The sequence below is a fragment of the Pistacia vera genome, unplaced genomic scaffold (genome assembly GCF_008641045.1).
Source record: "Pistacia vera cultivar Batoury unplaced genomic scaffold, PisVer_v2 Contig692, whole genome shotgun sequence".
Classification (NCBI taxonomy): domain Eukaryota; kingdom Viridiplantae; phylum Streptophyta; class Magnoliopsida; order Sapindales; family Anacardiaceae; genus Pistacia; species Pistacia vera.
Genome location: NW_022196548.1, coordinates 739,933 through 759,062, shown reverse-complemented (window position 1 = coordinate 759,062; position 19,130 = coordinate 739,933). Strand labels below are relative to the sequence as shown.

At 35.5% G+C, this 19,130-nt stretch overlaps 1 protein-coding gene across 1 annotated transcript; it reads right to left on the bottom strand.

Annotated features, from left to right (window-relative positions):
* Nucleotides 1–3,374: 3,374 nt before the first annotated feature.
* Nucleotides 3,375–18,544, bottom strand: LOC116113932 (clustered mitochondria protein). Its single transcript, XM_031400089.1, is given in 29 exon segments — nt 3,375–3,916; nt 4,059–4,130; nt 4,586–4,693; nt 4,779–5,088; nt 5,452–5,571; nt 6,404–6,444; nt 6,528–6,584; nt 7,046–7,204; nt 7,903–7,971; nt 8,298–8,453; nt 8,767–8,901; nt 9,358–9,444; nt 9,603–9,773; nt 9,864–9,998; nt 10,855–10,950; nt 11,073–11,181; nt 12,701–12,819; nt 12,963–13,067; nt 13,223–13,601; nt 14,080–14,208; nt 14,352–14,487; nt 15,238–15,339; nt 15,438–15,631; nt 15,765–15,921; nt 16,013–16,153; nt 16,232–16,421; nt 16,696–16,757; nt 17,743–18,001; nt 18,406–18,544. Coding segments are annotated over 28 exon segments (4,242 nt in total). The 5' UTR covers nt 17,972–18,001; nt 18,406–18,544; the 3' UTR covers nt 3,375–3,442.
* Between the last annotated feature and the right edge of the window lie 586 nt (nt 18,545–19,130).

The window sequence follows — 19,130 nt, the reverse complement described above, 5'->3', positions numbered from 1 at the left end:
TCTCTGAATAATTTTTCAGTCCTTATAAGTTTGAAACTTGCAAATGTACCCCTAAAATTGGCGCATGAGTCCCTGTATGTATGAAATATCCTGCAGCTTTTATTATTAATTATTTTTTTCTCTCTCCCTATCACTTTCACCTTTGTCCTTTTTTTCTCTCTCCCCATAAATTTCTTCTTTCTCCTTTTTTTTTTCTCTCCCCGTCACTTGCTTCTTTCTTCTATCCATTTCCCCTCTTTCTCTGGTAATTTTTTTTTCTCTTCTCTTTCTTCTTTCTTCTTCCTTCCTCTTTCTCTTCGTCTCCTCTTCTCTTTCTTCTAATCTTCTTCCTTCCTCTATTCTTCTTCGTCTGCTCTTCTCTTTCTTCTTCCTTCCCTTCCCCTTACTTCTTCTTCTTTAAACGATAGATTTTAGAGTAAGTGAAGAAGAATAGAAGACGAAAATAGAAGATGTAATTTGGTCTTTGGAGATGAAAATGATATTGAAATAAAATGGAGAATGTTTGCTGGCGTAATGAAATCGAGAATGAAACGGTGCTGCAAATTTGGTTTAGGAATTAGGGATCATATTACCCCAAAATAGTGAATCGTTTTAAAATCCAGACCGGTTTTACTCGCGGTTTTGTACTGTTCCACCGGTTTAAAGTGGGTTTTATGCCTTTTACGGTTTTCATGTTAACTCAGACCAGAGTTAAGGCCGGGTCCTGGTCGGACTGATCGATCCGATCCAGGTTTTAAAACAGAAGGCCAGATCTCATTGACGCCGACGTTGACAACCCTCCCCATCACCCAGAAATTACTCCCCTCTTCCTCCCAACCAAAACCCACCTCACCCCTCGTTAGCCTTGCCAATCGCCGGCAAAAGCCGGTTGTTGTCGCTGCCAATTTTGTTCGATTTCGGTCGATTTACTCACCAGAAATCAATTTCGTCACCACCATTGCATTCACTGACACTTTTTCTTCAAAAGCCCCAACATCCCGGCCGTCAATTGTTTGTCAATCATCCTCTAAAATCCTAGGGTTTTGGGTGAATAGGAAAAATATAAACCCAACCCGTTGAAGCTTTCGGGTCTCGGCTGAATCGGTTAAATCGGTCAGGTCGGGCCGGGTTTTTAAACATTGGCTCATTTATCAGAAGTTTTAGTGAGCACATCTTTGTATGACAATCTTTAACATTTTTTGTTCCTAAAAAACAAAAAATTCACTTTACTCTCGAGTCTTTGACATTAAAGCTTTGTTTTAAAACCTGGATCAGACCGACTAGTCGGATCGATCTGACCGGGACCCAGCAGCTTCTCTGGTTCGGTTTAGGTTTTAGGGGTTTTTTTGTAATGTTTCAAATTTATAGGGACTCATTGTAATTTTTAGGGGTGTTTTGGAGATATGTCAAAAGTTAGGGATTAATTGGTAATCTTTTGGGGTATTTTAAAATAAATAAAAAATTTAGGGACTAATTTGAAAATTTTTAGAGGTATTTTTGCAATATATAAAATTTAAGGGATTGATATGCAATTTTTAAAAAATAAAATTATTGCTGACATCACTGGTCCAACCGGTTGGACCAGTTGACCCATGACCCGAATAGCAGAATGGGTTGCCCTCTGGTCCAGGTTTTAAAACAATGCATTAAGCGCAAAGAAATGGGGAAAAAAAAAAACCTTTGTGTTTTCAATTGTACCCATTTTAAGCTCAAATCCACATTCCACTAGGGGTGGAAATGAGCCAAGCTGAGCTTTGGTTGTTCAAACTCGTCTCAGCTCCCACATTGTTGAGCTCGACACAGTAAAAGCAAGCAAAGCAAGCTCTAGGTCGAGGGGGCTCGAGCTCAGCAGAAGCTCGTGCATGCATAAAGTTGGGTGTTCGTTGGGGCAATTCTTCGAACACCTGGTGTGCACAGAGCAGTAGGAAAAATGGGTCAGAAAAAATCACTCAATCAACACAAAAACACTCCAAAGAAACAAACCGTTTCGCCCCAATAACTTCAAAATTACTCCAATCAAAACCCAAACACAAAATCACACAAGACTCCTAGAAGTAACCAACGACGATCGAAGAGCAAACTGGGTCCAGGTTGTTAGGGTTTTGAAGAGGGGAGGCCAATAAATCTTTTGGTGGTGGTAGGTTGGAATTTGGTGGTGACAGTTGGTCGGAATTTGACTTGAGGGGAACAATCGCGCGCTCCAGTAATTACTTGATTGTCGACGATTTGTGGGTTCAATGAGAACAATGGAAGAAGGGGTTTGGTTAGGGAAGATCGAGGAAGCACATGATGGTGACAGGGGGTTGCAACGATTCTAGAATCTTTCGGTGGGCACAAAAAAGGGCAGTCATGCAATTTGTGTAAGTTAATTAATAAGATAAAAAATCGTTGTAGCTTCTAAACCCAAAACAGAGATGATGGGGATCGACAAGTGATGGATGATTGGGGGTAGATGGAGGTGGCAGTAGATGGTGGGGTGGCTAGGTGCAGTTGGTCGCACAATCACGAGGCTTCACGGCATGAAGGAGAAGAGGGTTGGAGCAATGGCTTGGTGTAAAAGACAGATGGGTTTAGGTTTTAGTGTTGATTGTTCAGGGTGTGTTTGTCAATTTTAAAAACTATAAAATAACTATCGTCCCCTATTAGTTCAAAAATCACATATACCCTCGAACTCCCTGAAACGTACGAGCCTGGCAAGCTGAGCATTGACTGTACAAACTCAGCTTGCCTGCATGAGCCGAGCCGCTCGTCTTGCAACTCAGCTCGTTTGACACCCCTACACTCCACCACACTCCAAATCTTTCCACAATTTCATTTTTCTTCGACATCCATTTCTTCCATAACCCATGATTGTTGATGAAAATTCAAGTTTGAATGGGGTTAAAGGAATTTAAATGAGCTTATTTAAAAAACCTTATTGATTTGAAACGTCTTAACAATAATTATGTTGAACAAATATACCCTTCTTATTAATTCTTGAAGGTTGTTAAGAATGGTAATGGTAATGCAATTTTTCTATACATAATATTTGAATACTTTCATTTTTAGAATGTTGTTCTCAAAGTCATGTGAAAATTGCAAAACTCTTGTGTTAAATCAAATCCCCCAACGAGGGAATGATGAGATTCAATAAATAAAAATAAATATATTATATCAAACTATTCGAATCACATGCATCGAGTGCATGGCAGTTTATGAATCTATCAGGAAGACCCAGATTATTGGCAAAAATTTAAGATACAGATTGATTCACTACCACATTTCAATATTCCCTTCTACCTTGTAAGATGGGGTGGCTCCTCTCTCTTAAGACTGTTTTCAGAAACCCAAAAAAAAAAAAAAAAATTGCTACTTCCACAACATATGGCAAAAGAAAAAAAATTACTTCCAAGCTTTGTTAAAATTTCCGGATCTTTTAGCCAAATAATTGAATCTCTACCTTTCAAAACTTCAGGATGTTAATTTAGTTTTTGTTTTCTGCTTTTGTTTTCTTCTTCTTGGAATCTAAGGATGTTAAACCCTTGCCCAACCCGGCAGGAGGTTGACCACCTTGCTCTGATGATGATATATCCTTTTTGGCATCTGCTGCTGCTGGGTCATTCGAAGGATCGCCGTTGGCTTCCTTCTTTGGGACATCAGTGGCCCCACTACCATTGGCATCAGGGGTAATTCCCGAGTTTATGATGTTAAGGAGCTGAGTAAGTGGCGGTAAAGCTTGGGCTGGAAGACCATGTGGGCGAATCAAGAGACCCTTTGCTGCAGCTTTTTTTCTTACTTCAGCTGCTGCACGAGCAGCCCTTTCATCAAATCCCCTTCCTCGAGGAATGGTCTCACCAAGTACTGCTGCATTAAGTGAATTGTTGACAGTAGTACCAGAACCTCCAGACCCTCCAGCCGCGGCTACAGCTTGGAAAGCATGTATCAAATCAGGATTGGCCTGTCAATGCAAAGTTCTCAAATCAACATGGCCACAACTGATCACAACATTTCTTAAGATAAAGATTTAATTATTGATAAGAAACAAAAAAATAAATAAATGAAGAGGGATGCCAGCATGGGATCAAGTAGGTAAATAATACCTTCAAGATATCAATAGCCTTTTGTGTCGAAGCTGTATTAAACGCCTGTCCTTTCTGTTTTTGTACATTCATCTGAGACAAGAAATTTAAGAATTCAAAAACCAAAAAACGATAAGAGGAGAGGGAGCACTATCCATTCTCTATCCTCAAAAATCAATGGTTTTGGAGCTGGGATCTGTTTAGAATGCCAGAATTAATAACTATTCTCCAAGTAGTCAAGTAGGGGTTTTCATAACACATGAAATGATGAATTTTAAAAAATTAGAAAAAAGAAATGCAAAGCAAATTATAATGTAATCATTCCTAATAATTTCTAGAAACACTTCCGCAAACAAAATATGGATATCCTTGCTGAAAAGGCAGGCACTGCATGTTTTCCAACTGACACAGTTTCTTTACTTCTGAAAACAAAAACTACTATAAAAACAGAGGCTGAATAAGGAAAAAAAACAACAAATATTCATATATATACGGACAGAGACTAGGGGTTCATCTTTCTCATTTCTGTTGCTCTAAGATGCTATTACCTGAACTTCCCGCATCTTAAATGTCTTCATCCAATTTTGTGAGTCTTTTGTTCTGGAATCCTCCTCACCAAGTTGTTTGACAAGTATATCATAGGTTTTCTTTTCATGCTGATAATAACAAAAGCTCAAATCAGTCAGCTGCATTTGATAGCAGTTCACTATAAACCAGACAAATAATTCCTATAAGACAAACCTGGTGAGACAGTTTGAAGGCACCCATGCAGTTGAATGCGATGGCAAGGGCATGATAGCACACAGCGGTCTGTATATGCTCCTCACCTAGAAGCCTCTCATTCTTTTTCAAGGCCTCTTGCAAATAACGGAGAGCTGTGTCCATCTTCCCAATGTCCTGGTACATCATTGCAACATTAATGAAAGTTGCAGCCACATCAGGATGATCTGGGCCAGATGAAAGACTCAGCAAGAGCAATGCCCGGGACATGTGCCGTAGTGCAAGCTCTGTTTGGTTAAGTCCATGATAGAAAAGAGCCATATTGCCATAGCTGCAGAACATATCAAAGACCAAAATGAGTTGACAATTTGCCCAGAAAAGATGAAATGAGAGGAAAGTTATGCTGATGGTTGGAAGTGAAGTTCAAAATCATTCTATCACAACTGACATGAAAATGCCTCACATTTTACACAATTTAAAGGATACATGTAAAATTTTATCAGATGTTTGCCTCCATTTATGAACTTACAACTTCATTTAGTTCATAATAATTAATCATAGGCATAAAAATTTCAAGATCTAAAGTAACTCCATTCTGAAGTTAATATTAAAGAAGATAGTACATGGCTAAAAACTCACTAAACAATATGAGGATAGTAAACAAAATGAAGATAGCAAACATAATGACTAGTACCTGTGAGCAGTATCAGGGTGGTCAAGACCCAAGCAACGTTCATTTATAATTAGTTCCTTGTGCTGTTGCATAATGGCTCCAGCCATGTCTCCTGCGTGATACAAAACCATGGCAAGGTACCTGAACATTTGAGAAAGAGTTTCAGCACACTGCCACAGATACATCAAGCAGCACAGTTTATTAACTATGAAAGCAACAGTGTTAACATAAACAGTTACAATAGTTGACTTTTTCAACATGACAACCTTGGATTTTTGAAAAACTTAGCCCAGTTTGCTCATTGATGCATAAAATCTAAGCCTGAACTCAGCATCAAGCTCATCTAAATAAATGATCCCAAACCTAAACTCCTGCTTCCCTTCACAAGCCGGCTTAGTTATCTATAGTACTGCTAGTGTTTTAATTCTACTCAGTAGGATCCAAGCAAATCATATTTCATTGAAAATAATAATGCCACTTTCTGAATTTTTAAAATGACTCTTTTGAACATAAAAAATATAAGGGATGGGAAGACATGGCTCTATAAAAATGGTCCTTCACTCATTCTCATAATTTGAAGCAGTCATTTAACGGCATGCAACAGCATGGGGGCTACCTTGTTCCCAGGTTTCTGGAACAATTTTGTTTTCAATAATTATATTGGTTACATCATATTATTTTCAAAATTCTTCATCGGATGTGAAGACCAGGGGATTTTATGCTCCATTTGTCTTAAACATAAACCTAGCATACAGGCATCCTAGCTTTCAGCTGTAAATTTCAAGCCCATGAGTTGAGCTAAAGCTCCAGGCTCTAATAATTAAGATATTCAGGTTACTAAGTTCAACTCACCTGCAGTCCTAGCTACAATAGAAAGTATGGGTAAACAAGCATGATTATGATGATTCTAATATGAAGCTAGCATGTGTAGAGGTAAAAAAAAATTGCATAATGATTGAAGTGAGGTAACTACCGACAGCAGTTGGCAACCTCCCGATGCATTGGACCAGTCACCTGAAATCCATTCAAGAAAGAAATGAGAATATACACACACAATAATCTTTGAAAAAGCACATAACAAAAAGTGATGAACATACCTGTTGAAGTATTGAAAATGCCTCAGAAAACAATGTGTAGGCTTCACTAAGCAGACCCTGAGACAGAAAGTGGCAGAAGTTAACCACATTTATCTCCAAAAAGATTATCAGATCATGTTCGGCTAGCAGCGCTTGGATCAGAGTTCTACATATCACCATGCAGTAGCAAATCTTAATATAGCACATAATTCACGTGACTGAAACCATTATGTACAATTAACATATTACTAAATATCATTAACTTCCACACTATTGATATAATTCAGAATTTCAAATGTATGCTTATTAATTTAACAAATAATGATATGTCAGCAATCTGATCCAAACATGTATTATGCCAGCTATAAGAAATATATGGCTTAATTCCACTACTAGAACAATGTTCAGGAGTTCCCTCAGTTACTTTAATATACTTCTGAAATCAAGTATTCTTCAATTTCTAAATTTGACAAAGTTGATAACTCCAAATTATGGATCCCTTGCCGAGGGTCATGAATAACGTAACAGAGCACAATTACCTCAGATAATTGAGCTTTCCCCATTTCAACAAGGTTCTTAGCTTCAGAACATACAGGAACTGAATGCTTCACTACTGGCTGGAGATTAAGGATATCTGAAGTTTGGAAAGGTGTTGCAGCATTGAAATCATATTTGCGAGCTGCAATGCTTATGCCCACCTATTAAAGAACCATATTTAAGATAGAAGCTCAAACTCAAGTCCAGAAGCACATTCAAGACAAAACAAATTAGAACATAAATTTAAGTATACGAAACATAAGTAGTAGACAGAAGGCAGATACCAAGGTATTAAAAAGTATGTGAAGCTCATGCTATATTGCAACTATAGCTAATACTGACAAGTTAATAGAGATGCAACACAACATGCATTAAATATGAAGAAACCAACAGCTTGTGGCAAAGGCAAAATTATATTGGCTCAATCCACAACCATTGATCAAGAAATCATCTAAAGGAAAATTTAGTAAAGAAGTGCTTAAAATATTTGGCAAAAGAATTGCCGGGAGGCAGACAGCCCAACTAATGTTTCAGCATGTTCAACCATGCAGATATTTTTAATGTTCAGCAAAGTGTCACCATAATGATCCAATCATTACATTAATCAAGATTGAAAAAGCATCTTTTACAATCTTTTAATTTCTAGAGGCTTCTTTGTTACAATTGAAAAAAAATAAAAAAATTTATCTCTTGACTCTCATACATATCAGGCCTGCCCTGATGGGTCTCAAGACCATTCCATTCACCAAGGGAAAATAATAGCATGTGAACAGCAATTATATAATATTCTGAAAGAACAGAGAAGCCCGATTGTAAAAACAAAGTTTGTAACCCGAATATTACAGAGTTATCAAAATACCTTTTGGCAAAGATTACGCATAACTGAGACTTTCTTTACTCGCAATCTTGCATCCTCAGGCAACTCAAACTACACCAAACAGAGATTCGTTTAGTTTGAAACATAAATCAAACACATAACCAGCAATAACATCACAAAGTGTACATGGCAGAGATTCCCAGAGATCAAGATTACAAGGAACATGCCAGTCTAACAAACATTCATCCTTCATCCCTAATCCAAACTTGACATTTTTGAAAGAACATCTCCCCATGCAATCATAATTTTCAAAACTTAAGATAAGCAAGGTGGAAAGAAATGAACTCATTCTTAACCAAATGAATTTAAACAGCTTCCAACTTCCAAAGGATGTCTCATACTCCTATAAGCATCTTTTAGAAATAAGAATTTAATACCTGATATTTCGACTTCGCAAATTCTTTGAGGTCAGACCATAGACTTTCTGAGCTAATATTCATATAAGAGGAATGATGCTTTGTAGCAGAAGCTTTAGATTTCCACCTGGCTTGGCCCTTAGAGGACTTGCCTGCAGACTGATGGCTCGCCTGGTCCTGTAAATACTTGAAAATAAATTACAAAGTCCAGTCTTAAGGTTAACCTAGAAAATGAAATTGAAAAAATAGATATAAAACTAATTCAAAAAAATAAAAATAAAAATTGAGCATACTGAACATTTTTCCGATAAATATGCTGGTTCAACAAAACACTTCTTTTACCATGAAAAAGCTTCGGTATACAGTTTGGTGTAATACTACAGAGTCATTATAAAGAGAAAAAAGTACGGAACCCCAAATCTGCATATAAGAGCTTAGCACAAAAACATATATGGAGAAAACTACAAAAGGAAGGATACAAGTCACATACTTTCTTTTGGGTTTTGGACTGCATACTATTAGCAGCAACTTTGCCCCCAACAGTTTGACAACTTCCAAAGAAACAGTTGAAAAAATGTGCAAGTGCTGGGCCAAGATCATGATCCTCTATATCTCTTAAAACATCCTGCATAACCAGAAATGGGTAGCAAAAAGGTAAACCCCCGGTAAACAAACAAAATAAAATCGAAGACGGGGTCTGCACAATAACTGTTCAATATTAATCAATTCTACATGCCAAAAGAACAGAATAATAGTTTCAAGTTCAAGTAAGCAACAAAATCAAACTGTTTCTTTAACTATTTTACTTGGGACTTCAAAGTGCTAAAACCAAAACCTCCAACAACTGTGTAGTTTGTGAAAAATGATACGAACAAGAAATGGCTCACACTTGATTCAAAATCCATGTCTATATTTAAACTACACACATATTTAACAATTTCAGTATATAGATCAACGCCACACCTCAACCTCCAATTACTTTCACAAAAACTTCATTAAAAATTATAAAAATAAATAAAAACAGATACTAAAACCCTTCCAAGGATCAACTAATGTTGAAGTAGATAAGAAATGAAATCACCTTGATGATATGCTTTGCGGACCTGACTACAATTTCGTTAGAACAGAGATCCCATAGATGTGGTAAATGCTTGGTCCCATCAGCTACCTGGCAAAATTACTCGTGTTAAAACACATGCAGAAAAATCAAACGGAAAAGGAAAGAGCTTACCTGTGTGCCATCAACTAGATTCCTTTTTGTAGGGTAAAATAAATAGCTCAAGGGTTTAGGGTTTCAAAGCATCAACTAAAACATATAAAACTTACTTTCCCAATATATCGAATATTAATTCCATGAGCATGCAGTGCTTCAGTCAGTGTCTGGCCATCCATTGGTGAAGCTTCAAGTGTGCAAAGGTCTTGTATAAATTTTGGAAGCACAACATTTGCAAGGTAAGAACTAACTTTCCTTACATTTTCTTCATCTCCTGTTATCTCCTGGAAAAACAAAGGAAACGAGCAACATAAAAGAACTTCAGCATATCAAACCATTGAATAGAAAAGAACATTTTAAGTTTTTAAACACACCTCTTGACTCCCAGCCAACTTAAATTCAGTTAAAACATTGGGGTTAAATTGTATCTCCTCGCATGATTCAGAACTTTCTATAGGTGTAGAAGCACATTCTTGGACAGCCTCAATCTTCTCCTCTTTTGTTGTATCCTAAGGATCAACAAGATGAGCCACATGAATCAATTTATTTGGATTCACTTAACAAATATATCTTGAGTAGACATAAAAAAATGCAGATGATTACTTTCCGTTACTGTGCGTTTCTTGCTAAAAAAATGAATATTTATAATTCCAAAGAAAGAACAAATGCGCATAATATCTAGAATACAATAAATGCACATAATATTTGCAATATAATTTTCCACATTTTCTTTTGCTGCTTAAATCCAATCAGGATGAAACATCGGATGGACATTGAGCTCATAATTCTTCCAATAATTTCATCGTCTAGTTACTGCCAATATTTTAGACCAAGAGGAAGATAAATAACAGTTGCAATCACTAAATGTGACTTGCTAATCCAAGAGTAAGGATAACTTTTTAAGCAAAAATGCCATGACCCAAAAAAGTAATAATAATTTACATGAATATCTCTTTATCATAAGTGTATTCATGTGGAAAAATGAAACCAATTACATAAGCAGGAGGGTGTCTTCTTACTCCATGTCAGTTGACCTCACCAGAATCCAGAATTTTAAGTCCTGCGTATTTATTTTTTTCAATGCAAATAACTAAAGAGAAATTTGGCAGTGAGGAATTCATGACTTCTATTACAACGTAAAACGCCATGCTATTAGCATGCCAACTGACACTATAACAGAGATAAGAGTTTCCTATTTTGCTCATTGGTGGGAAAAAATGAAGTGAAACATAGAGACGTGACATGAATGCACAACAATGTGCACTTAGTAACATGAATGACAGTTACACAGCATATGTTATAATGCAATTATCTAAAGAACATTCTACAAAACAAGTGCTAAGTTCATAAAGGGAAAATCCTTACTGGCTCTTCAGCACCAGCCACTTTTATAGAATCAGATGTCGCATCAGCCTTGCCCTCAGATTTAAACACAGATTTCAATTTTCCAGCAGCTTCAGCCTTCTCCCATAATACCAAAATAGCACAAGAATGGAGCATAAGATACGTGGCATAATATATATATATATGTATAGAATGACCAAATATAATGTTTCTATTTTCAAATAATATATATTCCATACCTGGCAAAAGGCAGTAATTAATTCTGGCCTCAAAATACAAAATCGGGACCCAGGTCCAGAGTAGTTCGCATCACGAGGAGTTACTCTCATCAAGTCCAGAAGATAATGCCTGAAAAAAAAGAAAAAAACACAGAAACCTAACTGCTTTAAGAAAACACAATAAGCAGTTGATTCTATTCATTTATCATTGAGCATGTAAACTGTAACATCCCAAATACAATCAATAAAGCTATATACGAGCACGAAATTGAGGTTTAATAGATACAAAAAATAAAATGTTAATCTTTAAGCAACAAAATCGGGCTATGAAACAATTTTTTAAAATCCAAATAAAGACCTTCATAACCAAAACTAATTTAATCAAAAGTTGAAAATCATATTATAAAAGTAGGTAACCACCACAAAGAAGGGCAATAATTCCAGCAAAGTTGTGAAGCAATAATCAAAATTCCCTTTGATTAGAGATAAACCAACTGAGGAGATTAATCACCTGTCATCACTCCCAACAATGCCCTTACATTCCACAGGAGCAGCTAATTTGAAAACATTTCCAGATCCATCAAGGACTGTGTGTTCCTTCAAATGAAGGCGTTTAGCAGCCTCAAGAACCTGAAGAAACATACCTCTCGAAACTTTATATAGCAAATATAAGGGTTGAGACCCAAAGGAACACAAATTTCAAATGAAGATTAACAAATGTAAATGAGGAACTTCACAACAGTAAGTCAGTGAAATTTCATATTCCGCCTAACCTTGGAATGGAAATCTTCATTCCAGCATATTTTCTTGCCATTGTCAACAGAACCATACAAAAGGGAGTCTGATTTGTCACCTTGAAGAATGCCAGGTAAAACACTCTACAAAAGAATGGTCACAGAAACATATAAGATACTGTGTTGCATTTAAGTAAATTTGAAAAGGCACATGGTCAAAAGAACTGTTCAAGAAGTTGACTACTAAAATGATCATTACCTTCCAATAAAAGGAAGGTAAACTCATGGTTTATACACACCTGAGCTACAACTCTATGACCCCTGTAATCAATTATNATACGTGGCATAATATATATATATATGTATAGAATGACCAAATATAATGTTTCTATTTTCAAATAATATATATTTCATACCTGGCAAAAGGCAGTAATTAATTCTGGCCTCAAAATACAAAATCTGGACCCAGGTCCAGAGTAGTTCGAATCACGAGGAGTTACTCTCATCAAGTCCAGAAGATAATGCCTGAAATGAGAGAAAAAAAAAAAAAAAACACAGAAACCTAGCTGCTTTAAGAAAACATGATAAGCAGTTGATTCTATTCATTTATCATTAAGCATGTAAACTGTAACATCCCAAATACAAGCAATAAAGCTGTATACGAGCACGAAATTGAGGTTTAATAGATACAAAAAATAAAATGTTAATCTTTTAGCAACAAAATCGGGCTATGAAACAATTTTTTAAAATCCAAATAAAGACCTTCATAACCAAAACTAATTTACTCAAAAGTTGAAAATCATATTATAAAAATAGGTAACCACCACAAAGAAGGGCAATAATTCCAGCAAAGTTGTGAAGCAATAATCAAAATTCTCTTTGATTAGAGATAAACCAACTCAGGAGATTAATCACCTGTCATCACTCCCAACAATGCCCTTGCATTCCACAGGAGCAGCTAATTTGAAAACATTTCCAGATCCATCAAGGACTGTGTGTTCCTTCAAATGAAGGCGTTTAGCAGCCTCAAGAACCTGAAGAAACATACCTCTCGAAACTTTATATAGCAAATATAAGGGTTGAGACCCAAAGGAACACAAATTTCAAATGAAGATTAACAAATGTAAATGAGGAACTTCACAACAGTAAGTCAGTGAAATTTCATATTCCACCTAACCTTGGAATGGAAATCTTCATTCCAGCATATTTTCTTGCCATTGTCAACAGAACCATACAAAAGGGAGTCTGATTTGTCACCTTGAAGAATGCCAGGTAAAACACTCTACAAAAGAATGGTCACAGAAACATATAAGATACTGTGTTGCATTTAAGTAAATTTGAAAAGGCACATGGTCAAAAGAACTGTTCAAGAAGTTGACTACTAAAATGATCATTACCTTCCAATAAAAGGAAGGTAAACTCATGGTTTATACACACCTGAGCTACAACTCTATGACCCCTGTAATCAATTATAGCCATAGCAAGATTATAAAGTCCAGGGACATCAGCTTCCTGGTATGCCTTGGTGCCTTTCAAATCGTTATTTGCAGAAGCATATGTAGCCTGCTCACTCTCAGCCAACTGGGTTTCAGCAGGTACTTGAGTCAACTCCACAACGCCATTGGGTTCCCCCGTACTCTCACCTTTGGAAATTCCCCCAACCCCTTGTACAACATCATTGGAAACCTTTTCAGACAAATTGGTTGAAGCACCAATGCCCTCAATATTTAACTTGGTAACAGATGAGCATTTCCTTGACAGCTGTTCAAGGTCCGCATCCAGCGCAAAACTAAAGAATATATTGTTGTGAACATACCTAAAATCCACAGGTAATATGACAGTTTTAGCTCCACAATAGACATAATAATGAAAATAAATAATATGATGTATTTAAAAAATCACTCCAAAAAAAAAAAAAATAGTATACAACAAAGAGCACATCAAACAGTATAAAATGGAAATAACACATTGCAAAAAGTAGTGTTTCCATATGTGAAAAAGTGGTATAATGTAATCCATAAAAGTAATAACAGGGGGCTAGAATGGTAACAGGTGTAAGCAGTTGTCACCTTTATAAACATTTAATTAAAGCATTCATCCAATCAAGCAAAAACATTCATACACCTATATGCATATATATGCATGAGTGTTGAATAAACCTATATATAATGAAGATTGAAAAGCAGTCAATACAATAGATTTACTTCTTTTTTTGGATAAATAAAGCATTGTAAACAAACCAAAAGCAAAAAGAACCTATAAATTGATTACAGAATTTCTTCAGGTACACTAACATGTGAAAGCACTCTGGATCAGTTGGATTTATAGGGGGTATACATCTGCTTATGACTCCAACAGCACCACTGACTGCTGCATCAACAAAATCAGAAGTCACTTTTTACAGAGCCCTGTCCCGCAAAACCCTGCAACAAAATCATCTTCAGAAGGGAGGAGATCCTCTAAAAGAAACAATTAACTCTTATATTATGGAAGCCATAGTCAAATTAAAGCTACTAAATGAATTTTATATGTGGAAAAAAAACACTTGATAAATAATCAAATATACCTTTCCTGGGGATTTGTATGGGGAAATTCCCGACAAGATTGCAATTCTTCATTCCAATCTCTTTGCATGCCAATTAGCTCACTACCATATGAAAGAGTCAGTGCATCCTCTGCCCTAGCTGCATCACGCTTGTGATCTGACAACAGAACAATGCCAAAACAATCATATGATACAAACCTCATGGATGCATGAAATTGCCAAACATGCATGCAAATCAGCACCCCTGTATTGCTGTATCAATACTAAACTATCAAACATCTCAAAAACAATTGATTTGCTGTATGGAATATACATGCCCATTGCATCAACAAACTAAACTCAATGCACACATGTAATCCAAAATTCACTAGAACAAACAAACAAATAAATCAAGACAACAACTAAGAAGTGTAAGCATCAGTTAGAATCATCACCGTCATTGATTCAAAACCTTTAATAAAACTAACCAATTTTTCAAATAAACTAAACAAGACTGCACATTTCAACACAATTTAACCATAATACATGTCCTCAAAGCAGACTTTACCATATAAAATCACATAACATACTCATATTACAAGAGAGAAGAATAAACTCTGAACTTCTTATAGTAATTAATGATAAATATGCTCATTTACAAATGCATATTGGTCATTGGAAATAGTGAATTATACGGTTGCAGTGATTGTTACAAATCAGCAACAGAAAAAGCATCATAGCCAAGTAAAATGGAAACTTCAGGAAATGACTGAAATGATCATACATGTACTCTCTTCAGCTAATATTATACCATCCTGTGTACAGGGTCTTATGTTGGTTTGTGAAGCATGCTATTCACAACTCCAAGGGGCAAGATTGTATCCCCGCATAAAGAACATCAAATAAACTTCTAAAACAATTAACTTACCAGGAACTGGATATAACCCCAGCCATGAATTTGGAGGCAACAGAGATTGAACATTTTCAAACGGATGTGCAGAGGCTTTCCTCTCAAGGATTTCACGGAATGCTTCAAATAACAACACACAAGGAAATAAAAATTAGAGACAAATATAATAACACCTGATACCTCAAAGCTTTAACAAGTTACAGAACATGTTTAGTTACCCTTTTTGAACTTGGGGCTAATCTTTTGCAAGAGCCCAATAAGGGTAGTTGCTTCAGAAGTAGCTTTACTTGGCCGAGGGTCAAGGACATTTGCTGTACTTGAATTAACATAAAACATTTTTGTGGTTCCAGTTATGCAATATTTGTTTCCCTCCAATGTTACTACATCCAAATAAATCAAATCCCCAACAAGCCTGAAGACAAGAAAAACACCACACATTATTTTTCTAATACCTATTTCACAATTCTTTTAAGAAATGCAAGTATAGAAAGTAAGTAAGTAAATAAATAAACATTTTTACATGTGCCTCAAAGTTTCATATCTACCTTCTATAGCTTGGGGGAGGATTAAAGGAGGAAAATACAATGCTCTCCACACATTTGATCTCTTGTGTAGAAGATGACAGCAATTTACCAAGTGAGCTAGAAACATCCTCCATAAAACCCAGACCATCAAGCTCCGGGACATCAGTTTTAACAGTATCTGGATTATAGCAAAAATCCAATCATTCTAGAGATGAGCTCAGATACAATGAATATCAAAAGAGGGGCGCTAAATGCTTAATATCGCAAACCTCCTGAACTTGAAGTTTTTTTCTGTGACAGGTCATACTGTAATGCAAGTGATGTGGACAGTGAGGCATGAAGTGTTGAGAGGGAAAGCAAATCCCTTGTGCGGTGAACATGAGCCCTGATAGATCTATCATCATATAATGCTGCCAAAGTAACTAACATGTTAGAGTCCACAAGTAGATGTTACAAACAAAAATAAATGAGAAGAAATGTCAGTATACCAGCAACCATCTCCAAGGAGCAACCGCCAGTAGTGATATCAGCTACTTCAGATATTTCATTGTAATCTTCCAGATGATGAGTTGAGCCATCTTTTGTTTGCAGCAATAAGTCATAACATGTGAAGAAACATGTCTCTGGGGCATCAAGAAGAAATTGTCTTATATCCATGACAGAATCTCCTGGGTTCAACTGCGAATATAAATTGATTCAACAACTGAGAAGTTTTAAGTAGGCTGCCAAAAGTGGATTCAAGAATATGGTAATTGGTGGATAACTAGGAAACAAACAAGTCATATGCCAAAAATGAAGAATCTAAACAACCTCCACAATGGTAAATGGAAAAAATAAAGCCATCGAACAAAATTAAGCTGCAGATGCTTGTGCTGTGTTGTTCTTCATTTTATAATAATTTCCAAAAGGCCGTATAACTAACAGGTACTGATTCCTGAATAAGTTAGCTTACTTGTAGTTCCAGCTTCTCACCACTTTGTGTTTTGACAGATACAGGATAGAGATTAATATCACCTGCAATCGCATAAAGGAAATCACATATATGATGTCCAATAGATACCCAAAAAATAAATAAATAAATAAAAATAAAAATCAGATCTCATAAACCACAAAACAGGGTCAAGATGGACAAATATAAATTATCACAAGGCACAGTGAGTTGATTAGAACTTGTGAAACAAATTCATGTTTATGCATCTAAGAAAAAATATCCTCAAGCTAAGTGCCAGAAATAAGAGGTCATCTCTCTGAGAAAACCCTCAAATAAAGTTAAGTGTTAGATGCTAGCAGCAAAAAGCCATAATGCTGAAATGGAAATGAAAAAAAGCACTCAAAATAGCAGATTAAAAAAAAAAAAAAAAAAAAAAAAAAAAAAAGGAACTCTGCAATAGTTGAGTTCAGTTGAGTTATGAACATAAGTACCTAATTCAATTAACTCTAACCTTTAGTCATATGCACGAACAATACCTTCCAATAGAATTTTAACATAAATATACTTCAGGTTGAATACCACAAAGACAAACTCGAAGAGGCAGCAAACTTGCAATGAGACAGTGAGATTAGAAGTCTCAGAAATGAAACTAAGACAGGCCTAATATATTAGATATGTAATTATGAAAAGGAAATTTATATGCTAGAATAGCCAAATTGTTAACTTATGAATAAATAATATTTGCACATATAGAGACGTGTCTTTCCTTTCCATCATCAAAATAATGAAACAGCTCTCTCATTAACCTAATTGTATCCTTCTATCAATTTTGTCAGCTATAAAATAGATGCAGCATAAGAAGATAAACATGAATTTAACTGTTTGAAGCTAGCGTAAAGCAAATGAAAATTAAACTAGAACTTCCTTATTCTTCTATTAATAAGTTTTTTTTTTTTTAATAATAGTACAATCCCAAACTCATTGAAGGTTAGCCATTAGGGACCATTATATATTTCTCAAAATGCTAACCTACATTTTTGTTTTACATAAACATGCAATTAACTTCACCTTGTTTTGGTTCGTTAGCTGAATTTTCTGTTTCAGCCTCCTTGACCTCCGGATGAGCATCAGTTGTTTCACTCACAGCTTGAACTCCATTAGCCTCAATGTCTGCAGACTCCACAACAGTCATGTTATCTTTAACAGGAGCATCTGATGACACTACCTGTTCTGAAGAAATGGTAGCAGCAGCATGTGCGCCTTTCCGATTCCTCCCTTTGTTAGATTTCCCCGCCATCTTTCAACTCTCCCAATCAAGAACTTCTAACTATCAAATAGAAGTTAAAAATAAGTATTACAATCAAGAAGTCCAAATATTTCATTCAAATATAAAATACAATTTCGAATGAGATATTTCTCAACTTCAAATCAATATACATTATAATGAAAAGTAAACAAACAAACACAGTAGTTTCCTCCTCTTCATAGAATAAATATATAAAAAAAAAAAACAAATCATATAAAACTTAATACATTGAAAACAAATACTGAGCATCACAAATTCACGTTGCTCAAATTCACAGCCAAAAAGACTCTACAAAGAAACTAATCAGAACATAAATTTATCTTAAAACTTATACAATCAGAACAAACTCTAACAAGCTTAACAAACCGGTTAGCTGATTAAAAATTTCAATATGGAAAAGGAGATGAAGCTTGTAAATATATTACCAATCGGGAGCTCGGAATTAAATCAGGAATGTATGAGAGTATTATAAAGAGCCGATAAATGAAAATATAAATAGCTGGTGAGGGTTTTAGGAGGGTAAAAGGGAGGAGCAACGAGACGGAGAAGCAGTGTGAGGCGGCGATTTTCTTTAATATCATAACGAGGGGTGCCAAACTTCTAATTATTTGGGCTTGGTTTTGGGCTTCGTATTGAGCTTGGACCCGATTCAATACCCATCATCTAATTTTAGATTTTAAATTTTAAATTAATTTGAATTTTATTATCTTACTCTGAATTATGATCGTTTTTAAATACTTTATTATCATTATTTTTTCTGTTGATAATTTTTTTTTTGTCTCACGGATTATCAACTCATACTTCTTCTTTGTCGCCTCCCGTTACGATTCTCGATTTTTCATATGCATTACAATTATATTCTAATAATTCTGCTAAAAAGGGAAGAAATTATTTTTGTTAAATATTTTGTTTATAGTGTTGTTTCCTATATTGTATACTTTAATTTAAAAAAAAAAATGTCATGTAAATGCTTGACCATGTAATATGCGAATCCAACTTAGAGAAGCAAAATATTACCATATTTAAATTGAAGAATTATGTACAACATTAATTAATAAATTGGAGACAGCCTATATTACCTTTCTTTAGCCATGCATTCGCTTAATCTAATGGTGCAAAAAATTGATGAGTTGTTAATAATAAAGGTGAT